Raw genomic sequence first — 25,945 nt, 5'->3', positions numbered from 1 at the left:
TCTCGCCCCGCCGCCCCGCTCCCGCTGCCGCGTCCTCGGCGATGGCGCTCCAGGGGGGCCGCCCGCAGGGGCACCGGTGACCCGGCTCCGGCAATCCCGCCGCTCCGCCGTGGGTACCACCGGGCACCGCCCGCCCCCGCAGTCACAACACGCCCGTGGGAGGTTTCTCGGCACGTCCCGGCGCTGTGGAAGGAGCCCCGTTCCCGCCGCCGGTACCGCTGGGCGGTGGGCCTGTTGACGTCATCGTGGCGGGTGACGTCAGCGGCGGCGGGTCCGGCGTGGGGGGTCACGGCCGCGGGAGCCGCCGGGGGCGGGGCGAGGGTGCCGGAACTACGACTCCCACAAGGCTGCGCGGCCACACCCCATCGGCGGCGGCCAATGGGTGCGCGGCAGGAGCTCAGGCAACGCGCACGTGGCAGCGGCGGTGGCCAATGGGCGGCGGCGGCGGCCGTAGCCCGATGGGCTGGGGAGGCCGCGCTCCGCGAACAAAAGGCGGCGGCGGCGGCGTGAGCGGGGCTGGAGCGGCGGCGGGGCCGGAGCGGCGGCGGAACGGAGCGGGGCCCAGGTGAGTGCTGGGGTGGCTGTAGTACCGAGCTATGCCCGGCACGTGGCGGGGCTTTGCACGGCCCCTCTCCCGGCGCTGCTGCGGCTCCCACGCGCCTGGGCTGGGAGGCGTACTGGTTCTGGCCGGCCCCGGCCTTGATAGCTCGCGGTAGGGCGGGCGAGCCCCGGGAGCGGCCCGCACCCCGCGGGAGCTCCGCGGGCTCGCTCAAGTCGCGGCTGTGCCGGCGGGAGCGGCCGTCCCGGTGCGGTCCGGAGTGGAGCCCCTCGCTCCCGCCGGCATGGCCGCCCCTGACCTTGCGGGCGGCGCCGCCGCCTCTCCGCTCGGGTCTCCCCGCAGCGCTGCCGATGCCCGCTCGGGTCCCGGCGGCCGGGGCGGCTCTGGGGCACGGGCCGTGTGCGGTGGGCACAGCGCTGACATTACCAAGGGGCCGGGAAAGGGCTCCGGCTTGACGCGGTTTTCTCCCCTGGTGCAAGGGGACCTTGGCCGAAGCGCTTGCTTCCCCGGCCGTAAGGAAAATCCTTTGGTGGCCATCCTGGAGGAGCAGCCCCCCGTCAAGATCACGCTGTTCCCGTGCGAGCAGCAGCGTGCACAGCCCGTGTGTCGCTCCCTTCCCGGGACAGTTGGCTGTGCTCCAGCTCTCCTGTTTGCTGCTTGCAAACACCTCCTGTTTGTCTTACTGCTTTCGAAATTCTCATCCTGCTATACAGACTCTCCCTTCTCTCTGCTGATCAGTTTGTTGTCTCCAGGCTGAAAACTGAGGTGCACCCTGACTATCCTGTTTGTAGGTGTCTATACTCTTTCTGATCCCTAATTTGGTTTAGAGCTCAGAGTATCAGCACTTTTGCCCAGTGCTGTTACCCAAACCCTGCTGGGTTTCCTGCATGTGAGACTTTGCAGCTCTCTCCAGATATCAGGGCTCTTCCCACAGTTCCAGCACTGCCTGAAGTGCTTCCCAAACAAGGACAGCCACAGTTGGAAGTCCTGCCCAGCCGTGGTGGCCAAGGAGCCCTTTACTGCTGTACATTATGTAAGTGATTTAAGGCATAAGCTTGTTAAGGAGCCCCTAGGCTGCAGAAGAAGATGATCTTTAATGACAGGATTCCCAAATTTCCCCCTTGTGGCACTGGGTGGCCACCAGGTGCGGGGAGCCCGTCTGCTGCTGTCATGTAACTGGTCTGTGCTCCTCCCTGGCTGCTGTGTGTTTCTCAGAGATGGTGTGTGTGCAGGGAGCCTCCCCCAGAGCTGGGCATGCAGCACCTGTTTGCATCACCTCACACAGCATTTCCCAACCACAGCTGCAGGACCGTGACCTCATGTTGGCTGCGGCACTGAGCCCTCACCGTCCTCTGATGAAACACACGGGTCTGCCAGGTGGGAGCTGATGTAACTTTTCATGCTACCATGGGCTGAAAATACTGGCTTAGCTTGAACTGTGTTAATAAATGACCCGGAATGGAGAGGCTGCTTTATGGTGTGGGTTTGTTGACACAATTCTTGGGAGAGTGGGTGTCAAGTCTTCACTAGAGGGGGAGTCCTTTCCTCCTGCTCTGAAGTGTTGTTCAGGTGGGCTTGGAGGATGGTACTAATCTGGATCTCAGAGAATTCCATGTGTGAGCACCACATTCTGTGTGAACACAGATAGTGAAGCTGAGTTACATACCTTCTTCTGGTTAGAAGAAAAACAAACTAAATCAATGTCTGTAGTACTTTTTCTCCCCTTGCAGAGCAGACTGTGTCACGCTGAGCAGTGCTACATCACTGATCTCCTAGGATCAGGGAGACTTTACCTGAGAATGCCTCCCTGTTTCTCCATCTGTGTTTCCTTTGGATTTGTTGCATGCACCCTTCAGCTGGTTGCTTATATATTGGGGTAGATGTATCAGCTGTGTCACAGCAAACACAACATCCAGCTCGAGGACTCTTGCCTGCCTTGCTGCTGTCCCACTGATTTTCTCTGTCAATACATTCTGGAAACTTTCCCCAGGCATCAATTTCTTTGCATGTATTTGACAGGTGATGTTCTGAGGGAATAACTGCTGCTGAGCTCCTGAAAATATGATCTAATCCGTGTCTCTTACTTGCTCTGGACTTGCTAGCAAAGGCAGGAATCCAGCTCTTTTTTAATTGGTGGCTATGGATGATGAGAGAAAGGTCCATGAGGTGTTGCAGGGAAGCTGTTTGTGTTGAAGCCCCACTAAATGAAGACAAATCATTCATGGAACTCTGTGGCACTTGTGCTGCTGACATGAATCTGCTGTTGTGTGTGGTGTGTTCAAGGTCTGGGGCACTGATGAGAAAATTGCTGATCATTCTTGGCTAATGCATGCTGAACAGAGCAGTGGAAGAGAAAATTGTTATCCCACAGCTTGTGTTTTGGTCAGAGAAAGGGAAATGTTTCCTGAGTTTATCTTCAGAGGTGGAGCCGCTGCTCTCCCCAGCGCTGGTAAGCACTGCAGGTGCTAAACATGACTAAAAATAAGATTATTCTGACAGATGAGAGTTTGAACCTGTCTCATTCCTGGGAAACTGGGGAGATTCAGTTCCTCTGTAGTGACCTGAGTCTGTGGCCCTGCTTGGTGTTAGCAGAACAGACACAGAGTTAATGGACTTGCTCTGATCGTGTCTCCCTGGTTGTCAAGGGACCTGCACGAGCACACATAGCCAGGAATTGCTGATGCCCTATGGATTCTTTTCCTGCTGATCTCTTAGCTTAACAGTTCAGCAGACTGAAGCAATTGCTTTGTGTTCTCTGTCCCACGAGAAAGGCAGGTTTAGAACAGTGGAAAAACTGAGTGAGGGGCACAATTAAAGACTTGCTAATGTTTAGGAAACATGAAACTTGGGCAGATAAGGTCAGAACAGCCTTATTCCTGCTGTTCTGTTGCCATGACACAAGGATGTTATTTTTCATCTACTGCTATTGTAAGAGTTCTGTAGTTTCCTTTCTTTACCCCAGTAGTGTTACTGTAAAATGAGGTGATGAAGTTGTGAGGGAAACCAGGGGAGCAGCATAAAAAAGACCAGAAATGGTTCTGAGAGAGGAACAGCTTTGCTTTGTGTCCCTCAGATTTAAGGAATTCCATGTATGTTGCTTGTTCCCACTGAGGTTTTTTTACAGGACTATTCTTAATGAGACCTGGGTCCAGTTTCTTGGAACTGCGTGGTATTCATTGGCATAACCAGCATCAGCCTGAGTGGTTTCATTTGTAATTGTGGACTGAAGTTCTGCAGTGCTGTTCAGAGGCTCTGTGACACCCTGGAGAAATGACAAATACTTAGATTTCTGAAAGAAATATGTCTGCCATTTTCTTCCACCCATCTGCTTGTGCTGCAGTGAGCTGTGACAGTGTTTCTCTGGGACAGGCCCTGAGCAGACTGTGGAGTTGATGGATTTCAAAGCAGATTGAAGCAGGAATATTGCAGCTCCCTTCCAGGCAGAACAAATGGTGGCTGCAGGTATTGTGGGAGCAGGGTTTGCTCTCAGAAACAGCTCTGCTTAAAGTACAAATTCCAGTGGAAAGTTTTGGGCTCTGGAGTACAGATGAGTTGTGTGTGTGCAGCTGTGAGGCCAGGCAGCGTGGTGGTGCTTGTGGGAGCACGTCTGGGTGTGCCTGCAGAATCAGGCTGGGGTGTTGGTTTGGGGTTTGCTGTCCTCTGGCTGCTCACAAGAGCTCCCCTCTTGTCAGGCCACCTTGGTTTTGGCACTGGGCTAATAACCTACCAGGGGCTGTTTCAGTAGGCAGTTAGGGACAAGTGTTTCTGGTGATAGGAATGGGGGTTAGGTCTGATGAAAGATGGGGTGCTGCAGAAACATTGCCCGATCCTGTTTTGAAATGGGATTAAATTGGAAGTTGAGCTGCAATCTGTTCAGGTTTTACACCAGAACTCTTTGAAAGTGAGCCTGCTGTTCTTTGTCTTTTGCCCTTGCTGTAGCTTTGCCTTTGTGGTTTTTAACCCTGGAATTGCATTTGAAAAGATGACAGTGGCAAAGTTGACTGCTGGTCCTTAAGCACAGTTATCAGATTTCAGTAATAGCACATGCTCAGTCTGACCTGTTTGGTTTTGGAAGCTCAGGGAATGCAACCTGCCTCCTACTGTTGTTGGGATGGACCAACCTCTTTCTGCTCTAGGGAGAGAAGTTCTTTATTTCTAATTATGGCTAGTTAATTGCTGCCTATTCTGTGTTTGCTTATAGGATGAATAGCCCAGATGATTACTAATGGTTATTACCCAGAAGACAGCACAAGAAATAACTGGAATTTGTTAACTGTTTCCCTCTGTGGGTCTCAAGTGGGGTATGTGTTTTGTGAGGGCAGGTAGTCTCACTGAGCCATTCTGGTACTTGGCTGTCCAGGTGCTGAGATGGAATCTGAACTCCTCTTTTTTATCTTGGTGCACCTCTGCTTTGGAGCTTTCCCAGAATCCATCCCAAGGGTGATTTTGCTTCCTGCCTCACTGGCTGTGCTTGGGGAACAGTGGCATGACCCCAGTCAGTCAAAATGCAGGAGGAGCTGCTGCTTGAGCATCCCTGTCAGCACTCTGAGCCTTCAGACAGAGCAAACCCACTGGCTGATCACAGCACTCGGTTCTGATCCATGCCACAAGCAGACAGGGTCACTGGGATGAAGTATTCTTTTAAATAAGTGTTTATGGCAGCTAAAAATAAATGTGTCTTTGACACCTATGACTTTTTTGCTGCCTGTCAAAAAGAATAGTTACACTCTTGGGGTCAGAAATCATTTCCTTACATCAGTTTGTAATATACTTGAAAAGAAAACTATCCATAGGAAATGGACTGAATTGGGATTTTTTCTTAAAAAAAAAAAAAACAAACCTAAAACAAGCTGTTTAATCTTAATCTTTTTTGTTGTCTTGAGCATCTTATTCTGACAGATGTAAAACTCTTTCCAAGAAACCTGGTTCTTAAAACAGAAAAAACAATGATGTAAACCTATTCTAGTTTTGGTAATCCTGGCAGTGTTTTCCTTTCCCTTTAGAAAAGGGATGGGGATTGCTGATGTGCCTACAGTCAGGCTTGACTGGGAACGTGGGATGCCTTGGAGAAGTGAGTGGGAGGGAGGGGATCCCTCCCTGGAAATGCACCAGAAAAAGGGGTAGGTGGGTTACACCAGGAGCAATCCTGGGGTGCTGCAACATTGGAGAGAGATGGGCACTGCCCTGGATGTCAGGGAATGCTCCAAGCTGTGGGTTTGGGAAAGGCTTGGTGGGGGCTGGGACAAGCTGCAGGGATTCTGCCTTTCCCTGCAGACAAGGCAGGATGAAAATGGTGTTCATGGCAGGGGAATGGTGTAGAAGTTTTAAGCAGCATGAGTAGTTCCTGCTTATCTGGGGAGTTTTATGATCTTATGTGTACTGGGGAGACTTTGGTTTGCTTTGGATTTGTGTTGAGCTGAGTGATGTGGAGTTCTTGGCCAGAACAGGGTTCTGTTCCTAATGGATTTTTGGTTTTTTTCTCATCCAGACTAGGTAGCCATGTCAGCCAAAGCCATCTCAGAGCAGACGGGGAAGGAGTTCTTGTACAAGTACATCAGCACATCCTCTGCCATCCAGAACCGCTTCAAGTATGCCCGGGTCACCCCGGACACGGACTGGGCACGGCTCACCCAGGACCACCCGTGGCTCCTGAGCGAGGTAAGGACAGGGACAGCAGGATCTGCCCTCCTGGAACACCTGAGCACTGCTCCAGATCCTTCCTAAAGGACTGGTTGTTGATGTTGCTCTGCCACAGTCACTCCTAACCCTGATGAAGAAACAAACCTTGCTTCAAGGCTCAGTATCACCTCACAGGAGCTGATTATTCCTTTAAGACTGTGAAATACAGGAGCAGAGATAGCTCTGAACCAGTTGCTCATAATTGCACAGAAGGTAGAGGAAGCTGATTCAGACAGAGATGTTGGTCCTTGTTCTCAAAGCCTTGCTCTCTGAGATCAAAAATGTCAGCAAAATGTCAGGGAAATCTTCTTTTTTTAAAATTTTTCAGTGCAAAATCATTTATCTCTGTATCTCATACCTTCACAGTTTCTGCAGAGAAAACATATCCATATCTTTTTATTAGCTGTCCAAGCTGGCTCCTTTCCAGTGGATAATTATATTAAGTCGTTGGCTGGAGAACATGAATGTCTCATAGTCCTTGACTGACTGACTGATAGAAGCCCTGCACTAATTAGATGTTCTGTGCTCAAGTGACTGAATGAACTGCAGGAAGAGATCAGCAGTACTTCTAAAAGCCTTGCAGGAAGCCAGAAGGGAGAAAAAGGCCCAAGAACATCCTAAGACAGGTTCTGTAAGGCTGGAAAGGGCTTCAGGGTCCAGCAGCAAGACCATGCTCAGTGTCCTGTACTGCAGCACAGCGTGTTCTGACTCTTAAGTTGCTGAAATTCCAGGACATATCAGTGGTACAGGAGAACGGCACCCAGCTCTAGTTTGGCTTTTTTAAAAAGATATTTGCAAGCTAGAGATGTGTGTAACCCAGGAGCAGCTATCCATGGCTATCTTATAAAGAGCCACGGTCAGCTGGCTGAAATGTGCATGACCCTGGCCCTAGCCAGTCTCACAAGCAAAGTGTAGTGACAGCAGGAGTTTGGGGGTTTTTTTGTGAGCAACTGTCTGTGTCTGTCATGGCTTTTACTGTTTTTTTTTCATCAAAAACAGCCAGAACACCGTCACCTCTGATGTCTGCTCATAGCTGAGTAGAAACAAGGCGGCTTTTCTCAAAGTACAGTGTAAAAAACCCAAATTTGCAGGTGTGTTGTACCAGGAGCTGGATTTGCCAAGATTAAAGGAATTTTACAAGGACATGTGCTGTGCAGGGCTGATTTAAGTTTTTATTTCACTATCTGCAGAGAACCACTCAACAAAAGTCACTTTCTAATGCTTCTTCCTTTAAATCTCTTGCCCAACCTTTATAGCGTTTAGTGGTGAAGCCAGATCAGCTCATTAAGAGACGTGGGAAGCTTGGACTGGTTGGGATTAACCTCACTCTGGATCAGGTGAAGGCTTGGCTCAAGCAGCGCCTGGGCCAGGAAACCACGGTGAGTGCTTTGCTTTTGTTCCCAGGACAGTATAAAACTGTAAAATCACTGGTCCTCTACTGCAGCCAGCCCATGTGTTTTGGCTGATGAGTGAGTGTTACTTCAGGTTCTTATTTTAATTCAGTGCTGCCTAGTAATATTTATTTTCCTGGGAATGACAGTGCAGTGCTAATGATAATGAAGTGCCTGCCATCCCTGCTGCTGTGTGTTGGGAGCTGATGGAGTTGTGCTGCCTCAAGGAATTTATGCCTTTGGTCCTCCTGGGATTGATTTGCCTCTGGCTCCAAGCCGGTGTGGCAAGAATTGGGGAACAGCAGGAGCAGCATTGTGAGTGCTCCCCATTGGGAGAATGCTGGGTGTGGAAATTACTCCTTTAGCACAACACAAAAAACATATCTGAAGCAAGAACTGGGCCACAGACTTGGACCCACTGGTGTTCTCAGAAGCTGGGAGTATCCCCCTGGTGTCTCTTGAGCCTGGAAACATGGGTTTGGATAACAGGAAAATGCCTACACAGAACAGTTCCTGGACCCATGAGAAGATGTTGAAGGATTCTCTTGCTCTTCTGAGCTCCCTGATACCATTTCAGGGTGAACACTACTCTGATGCCTCTGCTCCTGCCACTAGCTCAGGAATTCTTCACTTGTGAATTTTCCACTACTCCAAGAGCAGCTCATGCCCTTGTGTCTCACTGTGCTGAGCAGGGCCCAGTGACAGTGCTGTCTTTGGGACAGGAGAGGAGAGCAGCTGTCCTGGTGTAATTCTGATACCCCTCTGTCCTGTTAGGAATGGGAAAGGTGACCGATGCCTGTAACCAGATATATCCTGGGGATACAGTTCAGTGCTGAATGCTGTGCTGGAAAGGGAGGAGTGGTTCCCCAGGAGGCACGGTGGAGAGGGAACAATCTTAGAGCAGTGCTGATTAATTCTCAAAGCTTTCCTTATGCTGTCACAAATGTGCTGGACAAGTGGTTATGGGTGTTTTGTTTTCTGTCCCCAGATTGCTAATGCAAAAGGAATCCTAAAGAACTTTCTGATTGAACCCTTTGTCCCTCACAAACAGGTTAGTACACTGTTAAAGCTTTTAAATCTCTTTGGACTTGCATATTTGACTGGATTGGTACAGTGGAGAAAGCAGAAGTTTGGGAGCTGACAGTGTTGTTGCACACCCCTGGGCACTTTGGGGAAGCTGCCCCAATCCCAGCTCTGGCACAAAAACCTCTCTGGGGTCTTCCCTGGGTGTTGCTGATAAATGCTTGTCCCTGTTCTGTGGCACAGGAGGAGGAGTTCTATGTGTGCATATACGCTGCCCGTGAGGGAGACTATGTCCTCTTCCACCACGAAGGGGGTGTGGATGTGGGAGATGTGGATGCCAAAGCTCAGAAGCTGCTCGTGGCAGTGGATGAGAAGCTCAGTGAGTCGGATGTGAAGAAGCATCTCCTGCAGCATGCACCAGCTAACAAGAAGGAGTAAGTAGAGAGTTCTGGGGAGGACCAGCCATGCAGCACCTGCTCTTTTATCTCAATGCCACATCCCTCTATTTTCTTCACCCTGAAGGAAATGCTGCCCTTCTTGTGGCTCTCCAGAATATGCCATGCATCCTGAATCCAAGCTTTCTGACCTTATCTCAGCTGTCTGTAAAACCCAAAAATAAGATTTCATACTGCTGAGCCTTTACTTGGCAGCAGCACTTGTCAGCCAGCTTAGGTCTCAACCTGAGACTGGAGACATGTACTGAATTCTGATCCTTTGTGCCAGCATAGAAGTTTCCTTTGTTTAGTGAAATGGTGATGAGATGTGGCTCTGACTGCTAATTCAGAACTTCCCTCTCCCGTGCTCTGGCCTGATCTCTAAAGTTATTCTCCTGTTCTTCCTTCTGCAAGCTTATCTGTAGATCTCAAGGCTTCTGCATCTCCCTCAATTAGATGCCCATACCTAGTTAGCCTAATATGAGTCATGATTTTTCCAAACACAGCATAGTTCTTGCTGACATTGTGCAGTACTGAAGGGTGAAGGAGCCTATCACTCCACCAGTTCACTGCAGCCTCCTCTCCATCACAGCTAACAAAGCTCAGATCTGACAAAGATGGGTTTCAACAGGGAGGCAACGATGTGCTTCTGTCTCGTGGGGAGATAAATCAGACTGCACAGCTCTGACAGTTGTGAGCAACTGTGTCCTCAGCAGAGTTTGGTGGAGGGTAATTAAGATGAGTCATCAAGGTCTTCCTTCCTTGAGTCATCCATCACCCAGGCTCCATCCAGAGAAGATGAATGAGAATGAAAGAAATTGATGCCAAGTAGATTTGCAGATTGCCACTAACACCAATGAACAGAGCAGGCTGTACTTAGATTTGGCTGCTTTCTTTAACTTGTATTACTTTTTTTCCTTTTTTTTTTACAGAATCTTGGCCAGCTTCATCTGTGGCCTGTTCAACTTTTATGAAGATCTGTATTTTACATACCTCGAGATCAATCCATTAGGTAATAGATAATTTTGGAAGCAGAACTTTCTGTTCTGAAATACTGAAATGTGTTCTTGATCCCTCCTTTGGTTCTGTAATTCACAACAGCACCAGGTGCCATGTGCAGAAGTATGGAAGTGGCAGAGATGTCTTTGAGCTGTTCATTCAGTGAATTAAAAATGAGGAAATGAAAAATTCCCTTGAAGGGAATGTTAAGGCAGAACTGAAGAATGTAAATATTGCACTGTTAAAACAAAACAGCCCCTGAGACAGAGCCTGGACCATGGCCACAGTTACTGGTTAATTCCTCAGGGAACTTGCTTGAGGCTGGTCGATACTGCCTGATGTCATGGGAAACAGCAGTCACCCAACTTTTGCAATGATGTCTGTGTGGTACCAGATGTTGGAGTAAATCTGTAATGTGTCTCTGTATAACCCAGAGCTAATTGTGATGTTTTTCACTGCAGTGGTGACTCAGGATGGTGTTTACATCCTTGATTTGGCTGCGAAGATTGACGCGACGGCAGACTACATCTGCAAAGTGAAATGGGGGGACGTGGAGTTCCCCCCTCCTTTTGGCAGGGAAGCTTACCCTGAGGCAAGTGACAGCTGGAATTCCTTTATTGTGTCCTGAATTCATCATTCCTTGTATGCCCATGGCATTGCTGTTTCCAGTGGTTTTGTTGCTGTGTCTAGAGCATCTTGGCAGTGCTGTCCATGATAACCTGTGCACAGGTAGCTATAGTCCTAGGACTGCTCGGAATCACACTCTGAGCTGCAGGTGCTTCCCAGCTCTGTTTGGTCAGTTCTTTAATTCAGAATTGACTTTTTTTTAGTGGAGGCCAATATTTAACTTTCCTCAGCTGTGTGACAGAGCTCTGTGCCTGTGCAGAACCTCCTTTTGTGGTTCCTGCCCACGTTGCTCCCCTCAGCATCACTGTTTTCCTCTGGGAGCTGATGTTCCCTCAGTGTTTCAGTGACAGTTCTAAGAGCAGAGCAGCAGCTGTGTGCAAATGCTGCATCCAAGTGTGAATCCAGAGAAAATAATCATCATTTCTGAAACTTTTAAGTAAGAAGATGTTAATACACCAGTTTTTGCAAAAAGTGATGACAAGATGAGGGCTGCAGACATCACTTTGTTATAAAGCTAGCAGTGCCTGTTCCCTCTCCAAATTCCTGGGTCTGTACATCTGTACTGCTGATGCATAAGCACTGCTCCAGACATAGGTCCCAGCAGCTTCAGAGGCTGTTGGAAGTAGAGCTCTCTCCTTAATTATTCTGTTACTTATTTCAGGGGTCTGTGCTTCTCTCTCCAAAAAGATTTCTGTCCTGACTTTTTCATTTTAATGATTATAATTATGCTTCAGTTGGAAAGTTTTTGTACTGTGGCCAGGAAATCCATTTAGCTGTTCCTTTCCATGTAGCTTGCTGGATGCCAACACTCCAACTCAATTTGCTCTTAAAAGGATTAATTCAGGTTTTGTCTCTGAATCATCCCTCTCCCAGTCCCTGGGAAGGTTGTTATGGCAGAGTCTTTGCTGAGAATGTTAATGAACTCTGATGAAGTGCTGCTCAGCAGCCTGGCACACTGGGCTGCAGGAGCACCACGTTGAGCCAAATTACAGCTCTCAATGATTATGTTCCTGGCTCCAGCACAGCCAGAGTGGTCACCATGGGTGAGATGATTTTTAGATTTCCTCAGGTCTCAGTCTCAGCCAAGGCCAGAACAGACTTAACAGTTCTGTTCAGAATTTGTGGCTGTTGTGTGATGGAGCTGGTCCTCTGTCCGTGACAAACGCTGTGTTTGCAGCTCTGCTGTCCCTTTGCTGTAGCTGATGGGGTGTGATTGCTCTGTGTGTCCAAATGCACCCAGCACTATGAGCCCTTGGGATGGAAAAGGCAGATGCAGGAGGAAGCTGAGGTTGTGCTGCTCTCTCTGCAGGAAGCCTACATTGCTGATCTGGATGCCAAGAGTGGGGCTAGCCTGAAGCTTACGATCCTGAACCCCAAAGGCAGGATCTGGACCATGGTGGCTGGTGGTGGTGCTTCAGTGGTGTACAGGTAATGGAAGTGAGGTTTCCAGAGGGCAAGGATTTCAGGTGCTGGGAGAACATAATTGCTGCAGTCTCTGGGAAGTAGACTCTCCTAAAGCTGTTTTTCCTCTACTGTGACTGTTTGGGATGTCTTGAGAGTAAAGATACTGTACAGATTTTTCACCAGGCTATAGAACATATGGAACACCTAGGCAGTTTAATTTTGGAAGGGTTAGGGTTAGGTAGTTTCCTGTAGAGGTGCAGTTCCTTTCTGACTTAAAAAGAAACAAACTGGCTGGAGGCTGTTGAGGTAATATGATTTTTGTAATGATTGCTGAGTTTGTATCTGGGGAGCATGACAAGATTAATTGTGACTGGCACTAAGAAAAGAGCAGCTTTAGTTTTCAGCAGACAACACTGTCCCTCTCTTAAGAGTCACACTTCTCCAGGGATTTGGAACACTTTAGGAACTTTATAGTGACTCAAACAATAACTAATCTCTTAAGTAACTGCTTTTTTTTATTGTTAGTGACACCATTTGTGACCTGGGGGGTGTGAATGAACTGGCAAACTACGGGGAGTACTCAGGAGCCCCAAGTGAGCAGCAGACCTATGACTATGCTAAAACCATCCTCTCCCTCATGACCCGAGAGAAGCACCCAGAAGGTAAGGGAGATGCTGTGAGCACAATTCCAAGCTGTGTCTGGCAGAAAAAGCTGGACAAATCTGGGCTGTTGCTATGCTTGGCCTTCCCTGACAGAGCTTTCAGTGTACTGCTGCCTTCTGAAGGAGTCAGGGCTGTATTTCTGTCAGCTCTTGCTTCAAAGAGAGGACTTGTGGTTTTCCATGGGGCCTGAGAGATCTTTATCAAACTTTCTTGCTTGGTACAAAGCTCTTATCTTGTAGGCTCTACTAAACTCAACTGCTTTAGGGTTTTTTTCTACTAAATACAGCTGGTTACTCTGCAACCTTGCTTCACTTTGTCCTTAACAGCTTCTTGATCTTAGAGTGCTCTGCTCCTGAAATGGTTTTACTTACCTGTGTTTCTTCCCCCAGGGAAGATCCTGATTATTGGAGGTAGCATTGCAAACTTCACCAATGTAGCAGCCACCTTCAAAGTAAGTGACCAGTCTCAAACATCAGCAAACACACAGTTGTCAGCCCCCAGCCCTTCTTCCCAATTCCATGTTTGGCTGAAGCTCATAGTCCATCTCTTCCAGGAGTTCCTGAGATGATGGGACAGAGTAAATGTCCACCTGGGTCACCTGTCCTGTGTGTTTCTTTTAGGGCATTGTGAGAGCAATTAAGGATTACCAAGGCCCTCTGAAGGAGCATGAGGTGAGGATCTTTGTACGAAGAGGAGGCCCAAATTACCAGGAAGGGTTACGTGTCATGGGAGAAGTCGGTAAGGACCGAGCTCGTCCTGAAGTTTTGTTTTTGTATCTTGCTTTCTGCTGAGCTTTCTCAAGGTTAAATGCTTCTCTCTGGTAGAGAGGAGGGTTAGCCTTCCCTGAGGAGGATGACTGCTCTTGTGCACTTCCACAGGGAAGACCACAGGGATCCCCATCCATGTGTTTGGCACGGAGACCCACATGACTGCGATCGTGGGCATGGCACTGGGCCACCGGCCCATCCCCAACCAGCCGCCCGCCGCAGCCCACACCGCCAACTTCCTCCTCAACGCCAGCGGCAGCCCCTCGGTGAGTTCCTCCCCACTGTGAAGGGGCCATGGGTGAGGAGCCTCATGAAGGCAGCTGCCCCTGTCCAAACAGGCTGGAAACACATTTTGGGCCACTAGTGTATTTGTAGGAAGCTTTAGGAAAACAAACATGACTTTCCCGGTGCAGTTTATCGGGAGAGGCCACTCCAGTGCTCATCTCATTTGTGCAGAAAATGTGGCCTCTCAAAGCTGATGATGTGGCTGTTGAACCTACTGGGTCATTCAGTTTTCTGTCACTTGACTGAAATGGTCCTATCTGAAAACTCATTTTCTTTGTAGCAGACCAGTGTAGCCAAAGTGAGGCCACCTCCTCCTCTGTGCTCCAGGCCTTACTTGAAGCACTGTCCCTCACTGACTTGGCTTCTGAATCTTTCAGACTCCAGCACCAAGCAGAACTGCCTCCTTCTCTGAGTCCAAACCAGATGGCATTGCTCCAGCTAAGAAGGCAAAACCAACAGCACCTCTTGGTAAGTCCAGCCCTGGGAGTGCTGCTGGCAATGCTCTGCTGTTCCCAAAGGCAGGATGGGCATGAGACAAATGCTTTTGTTTCTGGGTATAAAGGGAAGCAGTTTCGTGGTACCTGCCTATCTTTGTCCTGAGTGTAGTTAAGTGGTTTAGCAGCTCACTTGTGCCATGAGCTCATACACATGACTAGTCAGAGTTGGCCTGATCTGGGATGTTCAGGAACAGCACAACGTGAGGAAATACAGTTAGAGGGCTCCAGTCTGTTTTTTAACAAGAGCAAAGCCAAATGCCCCGAGTGCTGTGGAGAGAAGGACTGCTGCAGCACCTGCCTGGGTGCCTGGCAGAGCAGCAGCCAGCTCTATCATAGCATTGCATGAGTGATTCTCTCTTTAACAGATTCAATCCCAGCCTCGAGATCTGGTTCAGGTAGGACCTGTGTGACCAGCTGAATGTGCCTGGCCTTGCTGGCAGCTGACATTTTTAGTTCTTGGTTTTGTTGCTGTTTTTTCTCTCTAAAAGTTTGCTGTGTTGTCTGGTCCTTTCCTCCTGCCTAGCATATTTAGCTGTCACCATGTAAACTTCTCATCTGGTTTTTCAAGTGCAGATCACATATGCCTCTGCACAAATACTTCCTATTTCTGGGGGAGAGAGGGCCAGGTCTCAAACAAACTTCATTTTTTCTTCCTGTCCCCTGCACAATCATCATAGAAGAGCAGCCCGAGGCACATTGTGAAAAGCTCTGTTCCCTTTGCTTTTCAAAAGGAGGGGACACTAATTGTGACCAGTAACTGGTATCTTGTTTCAAAGGGAAAGTAGTGCAGGAGCCCTGGTTATCAGGTTTGGAAAGTACAGAAAAGTCACAAATTAACTAAATGTTGCCTTAACAGTCCAGCAAACCATTAAAGCTTGTGCTCAGTAATTTTATAGGGACTTTAAGACTACTGGGCTTTATGCTGTGTGAGAATAAAGTGCTGAACTGGGGGCAAAGTAGAGTTTCAAGTTACCTCCCTTATCATGAGGAAGGACAGTAGAAGAGGAATTCTTGGATTGTTGCTTACATGCTCTCAGACAAACATAATTGCCTCTCTGGGTCTGCATTTTGGTGTTCCTGGGAACACTTGTGCTACCTCCCCTTGCAGGCACCTGCAAGATAAACAGAATATTCAGTTCCTTAATGGCAAGTCATGTTGCAGTGAATCTGAACTGTGAGTGTGTAGGGCTGGAGAGAAAGGACTAATTTTTTTGTTGAAGCCAGAGGAACAGTTTAATCCCTAATCCTGTTTAATTCCTAATGCTGTTTACCTTTGATCCAAATCCAGAAAGAACTTAGCAATAGCCCAAGTTGGCATCAGCATGTGAATCAGCTCTGAGTTTTCACAAGTTTTAAAATTAATTCTGCCTGGAGTCAGAAGGAGAGACTCAATGTTGTGCTGTGACAAGTGGTGTAAATAGACTTTAAGCCAAGAGTCCATCCTCACTGGCTGAACTGTTGCTTTTCCTGTGACTCTGTCCCCTGAAGCCAAGTTTTGGGCCATATATAAATGCTTGGAGCCATCAAGTTTGTGTTGGATTCTGATTGTTAAAAAAAAAACCAAAACATGAGTATGTTTAGCTCCTCTATTTTCTTTGTCCTCCCACAGTTTCCTGCCTTTTTTAAAAAAAATTTCCTATCATTCTACTGTGGTGCCTTGAGCAGCCTCCCATGGTTTGCCCAGACTGTGGGCTATATGCAAATAAATATATTAAATTCAAAGCTCTCTTCAACTTTGCATAAGAAAACTGGGAGAAATATGAAAGGCTCCTGAGAGGAGAGGCAGAGGCAGTTTTCACTTCTCTCCTATACAATCTCCCTCCTGTGATTCACTTGCCCAGTTAGTGAACCCCAAAACCTGGCTGTTGTGTTCAGAATCCAGGGAAGGGGTTTTGCTGCTTCATCTACAGTTTTTTCCTTAATTTGGACAGTGTGGCTACTCCATCCTGCAAACTGCAGTTCGTCTCCTGGCTTCAGTTTGGAGGGGGGGAATACACTCATCCAGGAGCCTCAGGCAGGCATTTGGCAAAGCTGCAGTTTGTGTCTTGCTCAGGTGTACAGTTTGAAGATGGTTTGGTTTTTTTCCCCTCTCTCTGAGCAGGTAAAGCCACAGCACTGTTCAGCAGGCACACCAAGGCAATCGTGTGGGGGATGCAGACCAGGGCTGTCCAAGGAATGCTGGACTTTGATTATATTTGCTCCCGGGATGAACCCTCAGTGGCTGCCATGGTTTATCCGTTCACGTAAGTAGCCTGTGCCTGCTTTTCCATTTCCCTCTAACTCTTCCTCCTCTCTCAGCCTCTGTGGTTCTTTAGTGGAGCTCTGCCCTGGTCTCCATCCCTGCTGGAACACCTTCTCCTCTACTCCCTTCCACCCCTGGGTTGGCTTTGTAGGCTGCTTTCTTCAACCATTGATTTCTGGCTGCGCTGTTGAAACAGCTTAATGTTCACCACAGAACTGAAGTTCCACTTCATGTGCATTTAAAAGAAGTCCAAATTCTATTCTTCACTCAGTGAGTAAGGCAGGTGTGACTGCCTGGGCTTTCTTTCCAGCCCCCTGGCTCAGCAAAGGCAGGCAGGCTGTGTAAGGCTTCTTCCACTCACCTGCTGTTGGCTGTGTTCTTGTCTGAGACACCTTGATCTGTACCTGCAGCAGCAGGAATTACCCCTCCAAATATTATCCAGAATTATAGCAGCTCTGCTGACAAACCAAAGCAGGTATGTAGCCAAACAAAATTTAAAGAAAGTAAAATCTTGTTCATATTCTTTCCAATAGCAGCAGTGGTTTCTTAGCAGGCAGGAGGAAGCCTGTGAATCCCTCAGTAGGATAGAATTCCCTTGTGGTGTTTACCCTGTTTTACTCATCCTTACAAGGGTGAGAGATGCTTTTGGGTGTGCTTGAGCTTTTTTATTGTACCTCCTCAGTGTGGGGATATCCCTGTGGGACAGGGCAAGTAGGGAGAAGGGAAACAGCAGCTGCTGCTTCCAGTACAGTGAAGTGGGAGCCCAGAGCCTTGCTTCATTCCCATGGTATTTACAGGCATCCTGGAGAGCTGATGTCTAATCAACCTCTGTCCTGCAGAGAATTTCTCCTCTTGACATTTAAGACCGTGTACTGTTATTCTGCAGCTCTGATGGTAATTGCAGCTCTATAATAACTTCTCAGCAAGTGCAAACCTCGGGGTACTGAGTGCAGGCACACCCATGTCTGTAGGTTAGTGGCAGCCTCTGGCAGTGCTGCACTTGATTAAGGATGAAAAAGCAATAGGGATTGAAGTTTAAGGCTAACTGTAATTATCTGATTCTGCTTGACCTTTTGGAGGGAGCCAGGCTAGAAAAATCTGGAATGCTCTGTCACGAATGCATGGGAGCATAGCCAGTGTCCACACACTTGAATGATGCCCAGACTTCACTGCAGTTCCACTCAGAGCATCTACTGTGGATGAAATACCAACAGTGAAACCTTCCCAGGTGCTTCCCCTCCAGTGCCTGTGGGATGAGCAGAGTCCTGCTGTAGCAGGATTGGGCAGCTGGCTGGCCCTCCTATTGCTGTCCTGACTGTTCGCCACTGGTTTCCTGTTCCCCCAGTCCAGTGTTAGCACCAGCCCAGTGACACAGCTTTGCACACCTCTCATTCATTACTCTTTCTGTGCCTCATTCTGTCTTCCAGCTTGGAGTAGAGTTAAGGCTCTGGTAACTTCACTGTGGGAGAGCTTATTCATCTTGCTGGATGCCTCTGTCCCCATTAGCCCGTCTCCTTCCATACGCTGCTCTGTCCTATTCTCTGAAGAACCTTCTGCTGTCATATGGTCCCTCCCCAGACACGCTCACGTGCTCGTGTCTCAGTCAGTCTCAGGGGCTGAGAATGGGGTTTGTAAACTCCTCTGTCTGCATGCGCTGTGCCCCTTTGCCTTTCCAGCAGCCTTAAGGTCAGGGCTTTTCCATCTTCTCTTCCACAGTGGTGACCACAGACAGAAGTTCTACTGGGGCCACAAAGAAATCCTGATCCCAGTCTACAAGAACATGTCAGATGCCATGAGGAAGCACCCAGAGGTGGATGTTCTCATCAACTTTGCGTCCCTGCGCTCTGCCTATGACAGTACTATCGAAACCATGAATTATCCCCAGGTGAGTGCAGGATCCAGAAGAAGCCCAAATGAAGAAGGAAGGCCCTGACAGCAGGGTACTGGTGTTTCTTAAACCATGATGGCATTGGGAAATTGTCTTGGTCTTCTGACTTAGCAGATAACCCCCAGTTCTGACCCCTTGCAGAATGTAAGGAAGATGCTGGGGGTCCCTGGCAAATCCTAATGCTGGACTTGGAATTTGTTTAAGAGGAAACTGGTGCCTCTTGGTTAGCAGTAACTAATTCAGGCTGACTATACTACAGTGCTGCTCTGATGTGCAAGTGCAGCATTTAGGTAAAACCTTACGAAAGAAAGGCCTTGTAAAATCATGGCTTAGGCCTATTACTTTGGCTAAGTATCTGTGAGAATGAGTCTGTCAGCCTGCACCCATGAGAAAGGAATCTGCCCCTATGTCAAGAAAGATTCTACCCGTGTGAAACATTTTCTTTCCAGGAGACAAATATGTAAACATCGTTAGAGAGGAAAGTTTGTGACTTATGTGTACACTAGCAAATACTAACTAATGAACTGAGTTACAGTAAATTGCCAACCAGTTAGAATTAAACACAATGCCTTCTGGTAACCATAGAAACATGAGCTGTGAAGAATAAAGATTGGCTATTGTGGATGAAGAAACAGGTGTCTTTGTCCATCCTTATTGTGACATGCAAGGGGGAGAAAATTCCCTGACCAGAGCATTGAGCCTGTTGTGGAGATCATTGCAGAATGCAGATTCATACATTTGGCCTTCCTGGATGAGAGTGCAGAGTGACTTCCCAGTTATAACCTCCCAGGGGCCTGATAAGGGGCTGCTCTGTGAGGTACCAATGGTTTTCTTTCTCTTGCTGCAGATCCGCACCATTGCCATTATTGCCGAGGGCATTCCAGAGGCCCTGACACGCAAACTGATCAAGACAGCTGATAAAAAGGGAGTCACCATCATTGGGCCTGCAACTGTAAGTACTGATTTCCACCTTCTCCTGTCTTTCTTAACCTTCAAATCAGCTTTCTCAGCTGGATGGAGTGTTTTCTACAATCCACTTGGTCTTTAGTCACAGGAAGTCTCTCATCATAAAGTCTTTGCCATCCTTTCTCTATACAAATGTTGGCAAGGCTGCCTTACACAAGTGCTCTACAGTTTCATTATTTTAAAGGGCTTTGCACCTTTCTCTTTTTGTCTTACAGGTTGGTGGAATTAAACCAGGTTGCTTTAAAATAGGCAACACAGGAGGCATGTTGGATAACATCTTGGCATCGAAGCTGTACCGTCCTGGCAGCGTGGCCTACGTGTCCCGCTCTGGGGGGATGTCCAATGAGCTCAACAACATCATCTCCCGAACCACTGACGGGGTCTATGAGGGGGTGGCCATCGGAGGAGACAGGTACGAGTTGGCACCTTTGGTAGGCACTGGTTTTTGAGTTGGTCAACAGAAGAATTGTTGGTAATTTGGAGAAGGAACAGCATGTTGGGTGTTAATTTTACTTTTAGAAAAGGATATGAAATAAATTTCTACTGTTTCCCTTGTATTGCACACAGATATCCTGGTTCAACTTTTATGGATCATGTCTTGCGTTATCAGGATACCCCAGGAGTGAAGATGATTGTAGTACTGGGGGAGGTGAGTGAGACCACTATCTGAGAAATACCTGTGGTTTTTGCTTTGGGAGCATCTGACCTGGTTGCAAGGATGCTAAATAGCAGATACTTCTACTGCTCTTGAATATTCCAAATTTTATTTCATAATAAGAAATTGAATGTATTCCATGGGCAAACATAGTTTTTCCTATTAAAAAAAATAAAAATTAGGAGGTTCTGAGATTATTCTGTTCAGCCATTTTTCTGTGAAAAAGGGAAAAAGCTCCCAGCAATGCTTCTGTGTGTGTCTGGGAGCTGATTTTATCAAAAGTGCAGCTTGGAACCATCTCTTTCCCTGCAGATCGGAGGAACAGAAGAGTACAAGATCTGCAGGGGTATTAAAGAAGGCCGGATCACCAAGCCAGTGGTGTGCTGGTGCATTGGTACCTGTGCCACCATGTTCTCCTCAGAGGTAAGGGTAAAAATGGGGACAAATGCATAAAATAAGGATATATCCACAACAGGAAGAAAAACTGCACTCATTGTACCTAAACCTTCCAGAACTGGCAATAGTGACTTTAATGTGCAAAAGTTCATAAATATAAATGATAAAGATATCTTGCACTTCTGTAGTTCTGTCATGGGAAGTTTCCAGGGGATTCTGCTTAATTGTGAAGGGAGCCCAAAGATGCCAGGGAAAGCTGCCTGTATCTAGGGTAGGGATGGCAAAGATCTGAAGTGGGGCAGTTTAGGGAGGCAGAACATGAATATGAATGAATGAGCCTGGAGGGATTCTAGATCAGAATATCCCTGTGATTGTCTTGCTGTCTCTGACTGCAAACAGGAGTTTTGGGAGCTCAGAGGAGACAGATGTGCAGCCACTGGTGTTCCCAGTCAGGGCTCTGTTCTGTTGCACTCTCTGCAGGTAACAGTCTCTATTCCTTAGTGCTCTCTCTTTTCCTGTTTGTAGGTGCAGTTTGGCCATGCAGGAGCTTGTGCCAACCAGGCTTCTGAAACAGCTGTAGCAAAGAACCAAGCCTTAAAGGAAGCTGGAGTGTTTGTTCCCCGGAGTTTCGATGAGCTGGGAGAGGTCATTCAGTAAGTCACACTCACAGGGCACCTTCAGCAGTGGACAAAAGCTGTCAGGGCACTGATTCTGGCCTGATAGGGAGTATATTTCTGCTTAAGGAAAGCAACTTCTTACTCATTGTGGGGTTTTAAGGTCTAGGTTAGATCACCTCACCTGGATCTCTTAGAAGGACCAAAGTTACTAAATAGATTCTCTCCCTAGGTCTGTGTACCAGGATCTTGTGGCCAAAAGAGTGATTGAACCAGCTGAAGAAGTGCCTCCCCCAACTGTGCCAATGGATTACTCCTGGGCAAGGGTGAGTTGTGCTGGTTTACCTGCTTTTGGGTTTCTTGCAATCAGACGGAGCACTGCCTGTCATTCTGGATGCCACCTTGTGCTTTGTAGTGTTACTTGTGAGCAGCTGTGCTGGTTGTGGGCTGTGGAAGCTGCTCTGAGGGGGGCAAGCCTGAGGCTTTGCTGTTTGCTCACTCTGCCCTGTGATGCTCCTCTCTGCTGGTGTGGTTTGTTTAACATCCTGTCTTTGCACTGCAATTCCAGGAGCTGGGACTGATTCGCAAACCAGCTTCCTTCATGACCAGCATCTGTGATGAGCGAGGACAGGAGCTGATCTATGCTGGGATGCCCATCACCGAGGTCTTCAAAGAGGAGATGGGAATTGGGGGCGTTCTAGGCCTGCTCTGGTTTCAGAGGAGGTGAGGCGGCTCTTGTGAAAGCTTGCAGATGCTTGAAGTTTTTCTTGTTTGTTAATAGACTTTTAAGCTAAAAAAGTAACTCCAGGTTTCCTTTGGGAAGGTAGATTCACTGGAATGCCATCTCTGTAGTCCCTCCATGACACCATGTCAGCATTCTGGGTTGTATACAGTATGTTTTAATGTCAGGATGAGGTTTTCCATGAATCTTGTGGTGCATTGAGGAAATTACTCTATTCTAGGCATGATTTTCACTCTGTGACTACTTATGTAGTGTGACTTGAGTCTCTCAACTCTGGGATTTTACAAGCATTTGTATTTGTGTTGTGTCCCTGACTGATGTGTCTGTGCCCAGGTTACCCAGGTACGCCTGCCAGTTCATTGAGATGTGCCTGATGGTGACAGCAGACCATGGGCCGGCCGTGTCCGGAGCCCACAACACCATTGTCTGTGCCAGGGCTGGCAAAGATCTGGTTTCAAGCCTTACTTCAGGCCTTCTTACTATTGTGAGTACCTGGTGTTCAGGAGGTTTAGCTTTGTTACTCATTAATCTTCTAGGTATTATTACTACTAATTTTTGGATTGGTTGCAGAGTCACAGACTAGTGGTTGTGTCTACTCACACTTTGAATTTCAACTCTAATAGTTTGATGCTCCCTGTTTCAAATCTGGTCCATTTTTCCAGTAAGCCAGACTAGTTTGTCTCCTTTGAGTCTAGAAATATTTCTGTAGCAGCCAAATTGCTGTCAGTGTTGACTCTATTTGGTTGCCTGAGCTCTGACAAGAGTTACTAAAACAGACACTGGATTGTGTTGCATTTTCCCTCACGCTGTCTCTAGCAGAGATGCACTGGCTCCAAATTGGCACTCGTGTGAGAGATAAGCAGATTCTTTCTCTCGGGTGCCTGCCCAACTCTAATGTCATGAATGCCAGAGACCAGGAGGGGTGGATGGGGAGATAATCTTGGGTTTGTATCTTAATTGTGGAGTCCTTTGATGTAATTGCCTTTGTGTCCTGCACCCAGGGTGACCGGTTTGGGGGAGCACTTGATGCTGCAGCCAAAATGTTCAGCAAAGCTTTTGACAGTGGGATTATCCCCATGGAATTTGTGAATAAGATGAAGAAAGAAGGGAAGCTGATCATGGGCATTGGACACCGAGTGAAATCAGTAAGAAAACTGTATTAGGACAAACTGGAGGGATTTTTAGGGATGGGTGGGGGAGAGCAAAAACAAAAGAAAGGAAAATCAGCAAGTTTCAGAGGCAGCTGTTGACCAAATTCTCCCCAAATCTACAAAGAGTATCAGTAAGAGACAATATCATTGACTGTAACGTGCTCTGAACTTGCAGATAAACAACCCTGACATGAGAGTTCAGATTCTCAAGGACTACGTGAAGCAGCACTTCCCAGCCACTCCACTGCTGGACTACGCACTTGAAGTAGAAAAAATCACAACTTCCAAGGTGAAAGGCGCCGGCATTGAACTGCCCTGGGCACTGGTTCTCATGGCAGGAAAACTGACTGGAGCTTAGCTTATTTTCAGTGCAGTGCTTCATAAATTCTTGATGGAGACTGTGTCTGGGGTAGAGTTGAGGGGCAAGTACAGCTGCAGTTTGGAAAGGCTGAAGGCATTTGGATACCAGGGAAATGCTGAACGAGCCAAAACATCATCTCTGTGGCCACTGTCTGCACTGGCACTGCTGGGTGTAAATCTGAGGCTGTTGGCACATGCACAGGCCTGTGATAGGGAACCTCTGGGGGTTGTTGACCCAATGGACCCCTTGTTTGGGGCTGGTTTTCTAGCATTCCCATTAAGTGTAGCTCTTGCTCAGGCTGCTGAGCAGCCTCTCCATCATTGGGTTGGTGTGTCCCCAGCTATGGGCTGTCCTCAAATCACCAGTGTAAGGTGTCAGGTGAACACCATTTGCACTGTTGACATCTTTATTGAGGTATGTTTTATTTCCTGCAGAAACCAAACCTTATCCTGAATGTAGATGGCTTTATTGGAGTGGCCTTTGTTGACGTGCTCAGGAATTGTGGCTCTTTCACACGGTGAGTGAGAGGGGGCTGTTCTTAGATCCTGGTCCTATGAAGCTGCACTGCCAGCTCCTGAGGGGCAGAATTCTATGACACTGGGAAGGAAACATAGCCTGGCCTGGCTTTTGGAGGCAGAAAAGTGTCAGGGGAATTTGTGTTGGTTCTGGCACTAGAGCAGGTGGCAGCCCATCCGAGATTGATTCCTTAAATAGATTATTACCAGTAGCCATTTATTTTCCTTTGTTTTGCAGGGAAGAAGCAGATGAATATATTGATATAGGAGCTCTCAATGGCATCTTTGTACTGGGCAGGAGTATGGGATTCATTGGTGAGTTTGCCACGTCCTCCCTGCCCCTTCCCTCCTCCTGGGGCTGCCCTGCCCCAGGAGCACCAGACAAATCTGAAACCTAAGGGGGATTCAATGCACTATAGAAATCCAACTCAAGACTAAGAGGAGGGATGGGAATTTTGTAACATGAGCCACTCCTCTTTCAGGACACTACCTGGACCAGAAGAGATTGAAGCAGGGTCTGTACCGTCACCCCTGGGATGACATATCCTACATCCTACCGGAGCACATGACCATGTGAGAAGCTGGTGTTGCCTTGGAATGCACCAGGACAGAAGCCTGGCCAGGGGACAGCCACAGTGGGACTGTGATGTGTAAAGATGATTGTTGGGACAGAGACGTCGAGCTGCCTGGTCAAACTGTGCAAAGCGACTGTTTTATAAGGATAGAAACTTACTCTAATAAAACCAAAACTTGTGCTATTCCCTCTGTTACCTGCTGTATTTAATACTGTCTCTCACACTTTTATTTTTTCTATTCTCATTTCATTTTGTTTCCAGAAGTGATTTAGGGTTTGTGGGGCAGAGTTTGGCTCATAGGTATGCCTTACTGAACCTAACTCTGGTAACAAGCTGTACCTTTCCCATGAGGGGAACGTGCCTATCATTCCCATAAGCCATGACTTTGGATTTTTTTTGTCGTTCATTGTTTTTCAATTTGTTTACCATGTTCTTATCCTTGGTCTGGCTGTACCTGAATCCTGGGACCACTGCTGATGTATAACCAATGTTAATCAAGCTGGTGTAGTAATTTAAAGTGTAAAGTTGTAACATACTGCTGTGAAAACTGTGAAATCCCTGTACTCCAGTGTCTGTATTTATGCAAACGACCTCTCCTTTCCTCTGACTGCTGCTCTGTGCACTGTCACTCATGTGATCTGCAGCTGCAAAAATATCTCAGTAATAATTTCAGTGTCCTCCTTGTCTGTGTATTGTAACCAAACGCAAATAAATACACATTACTAATTTATTCCTTTTCCATGTGTGGCTTCTATAAGTTGTCCCTAAACAGTGTCTAAGGGGATGTGTGACAAGTTGTCATTTAACAAAATAACAATTACTCATGAATTGAGCATCTGCAATCAAACTGCATACAGGCTTTCCCTTGCCTGTTTCAGTGTAGGTCAAAAAGATAAAATTTAGTAGAGCATAAGCAAAAGGACACAAAGTAGCTGTGATTGATACAGCATTAATTGCACTGTTAATTGCACTGTGTGTCTAGCAAACATGAGCTAAGTCCCTCGCTGCATACCTGTGTACCATGGAGTGAGAATTCCTGAGAGAGCATGGGGAAGAAGAAAGTAATGAGGATTGCCTGAGGCTCGGCGTGGAACGGGGTCTGGGTCTGGTCTGTGACACCCGAGCTCCCCGATGGCAGACGGGACACCGGGAGCACCGGGCTGCCCCCACGCCAGGGAAGCTGAGGGGACGTGGGGTCCGGAGGGCTCCGGGCTGAGGGGATGGAGAGCCGGGGGTGTCCCGGCCTGAGGGGATGCGGGGTCCGGAGGGCTCCGGGCTGAGGGGATGGGGATCCAGGGGAGGCCTGAGGGGATGCGGGGTCCGGAGGGCTCCGGAGGGCTCCGGGCTGAGGGGATGGAGATCCAGGGGAGGCCTGAGGGGACGGGGGCTATGGGCAAGTCCCGAGGGGTCCTGGGTGAGGGGACGTGGAGTCTCGGAAGGTCCCAGGGGCTCCTGGACTGAGAGCATGGGCATCCACGGGGGTCCCGAGTTAAGGGGAGGTGGGGTTTCATG

At 48.0% G+C, this 25,945-nt stretch overlaps 1 protein-coding gene across 4 annotated transcripts; it reads left to right on the top strand.

Moving 5' to 3' along the window:
* The first annotated feature begins 456 nt into the window (after positions 1-456).
* On the top strand, positions 457-25,163 carry ACLY (ATP citrate lyase). 4 transcript variants are annotated; one of them, XM_015651069.3, is made up of 29 exons: positions 457-565; positions 6,048-6,217; positions 7,495-7,617; positions 8,618-8,680; positions 8,896-9,086; positions 10,019-10,098; positions 10,547-10,677; positions 12,022-12,140; positions 12,642-12,778; positions 13,169-13,230; positions 13,400-13,517; positions 13,658-13,812; positions 14,209-14,299; positions 14,694-14,723; positions 16,430-16,571; positions 18,287-18,455; positions 19,306-19,410; positions 19,640-19,836; positions 19,992-20,073; positions 20,392-20,502; positions 21,001-21,128; positions 21,322-21,415; positions 21,658-21,812; positions 22,165-22,315; positions 22,833-22,976; positions 23,158-23,271; positions 23,778-23,860; positions 24,097-24,173; positions 24,341-25,163. In XM_015651069.3, the coding sequence occupies exons 2-29, from the start codon at positions 6,059-6,061 to the stop codon at positions 24,433-24,435; spliced, it is 3,306 nt and encodes a 1,101-aa protein (XP_015506555.1). In that variant the 5' UTR covers positions 457-565; positions 6,048-6,058; the 3' UTR covers positions 24,436-25,163. The 4 variants fall into 4 exon arrangements, with proteins under 4 accessions (XP_015506555.1, XP_015506559.1, XP_015506557.1 ...); XM_015651071.3 differs by lacking the exon at positions 457-565 and adding an exon at positions 1,919-1,936; XM_015651070.3 differs by lacking the exon at positions 457-565 and adding an exon at positions 4,840-4,860.
* The last annotated feature ends 782 nt before the right edge of the window (positions 25,164-25,945 follow it).

The sequence above is a fragment of the Parus major genome, chromosome 27 (genome assembly GCF_001522545.3).
Source record: "Parus major isolate Abel chromosome 27, Parus_major1.1, whole genome shotgun sequence".
Lineage (NCBI taxonomy): Eukaryota > Metazoa > Chordata > Aves > Passeriformes > Paridae > Parus > Parus major.
This window is presented reverse-complemented; position numbering and strand designations above follow the sequence as displayed.

Bases quoted from the DNA above. Each gene is read 5' to 3' on its own strand.
- ACLY (XM_015651069.3), top strand. From the start codon at position 6,059: ATGTCAGCCAAAGCCATCTCAGAGCAGACGGGGAAGGAGTTCTTGTAC. The intron at 7,618-8,617 runs GTGAGTGCTTTG...TTCTGTCCCCAG, and splicing joins GCCTGGGCCAGGAAACCACG to ATTGCTAATGCAAAAGGAAT. The intron at 13,813-14,208 runs GTGAGTTCCTCC...TGAATCTTTCAG, and splicing joins ACGCCAGCGGCAGCCCCTCG to ACTCCAGCACCAAGCAGAAC.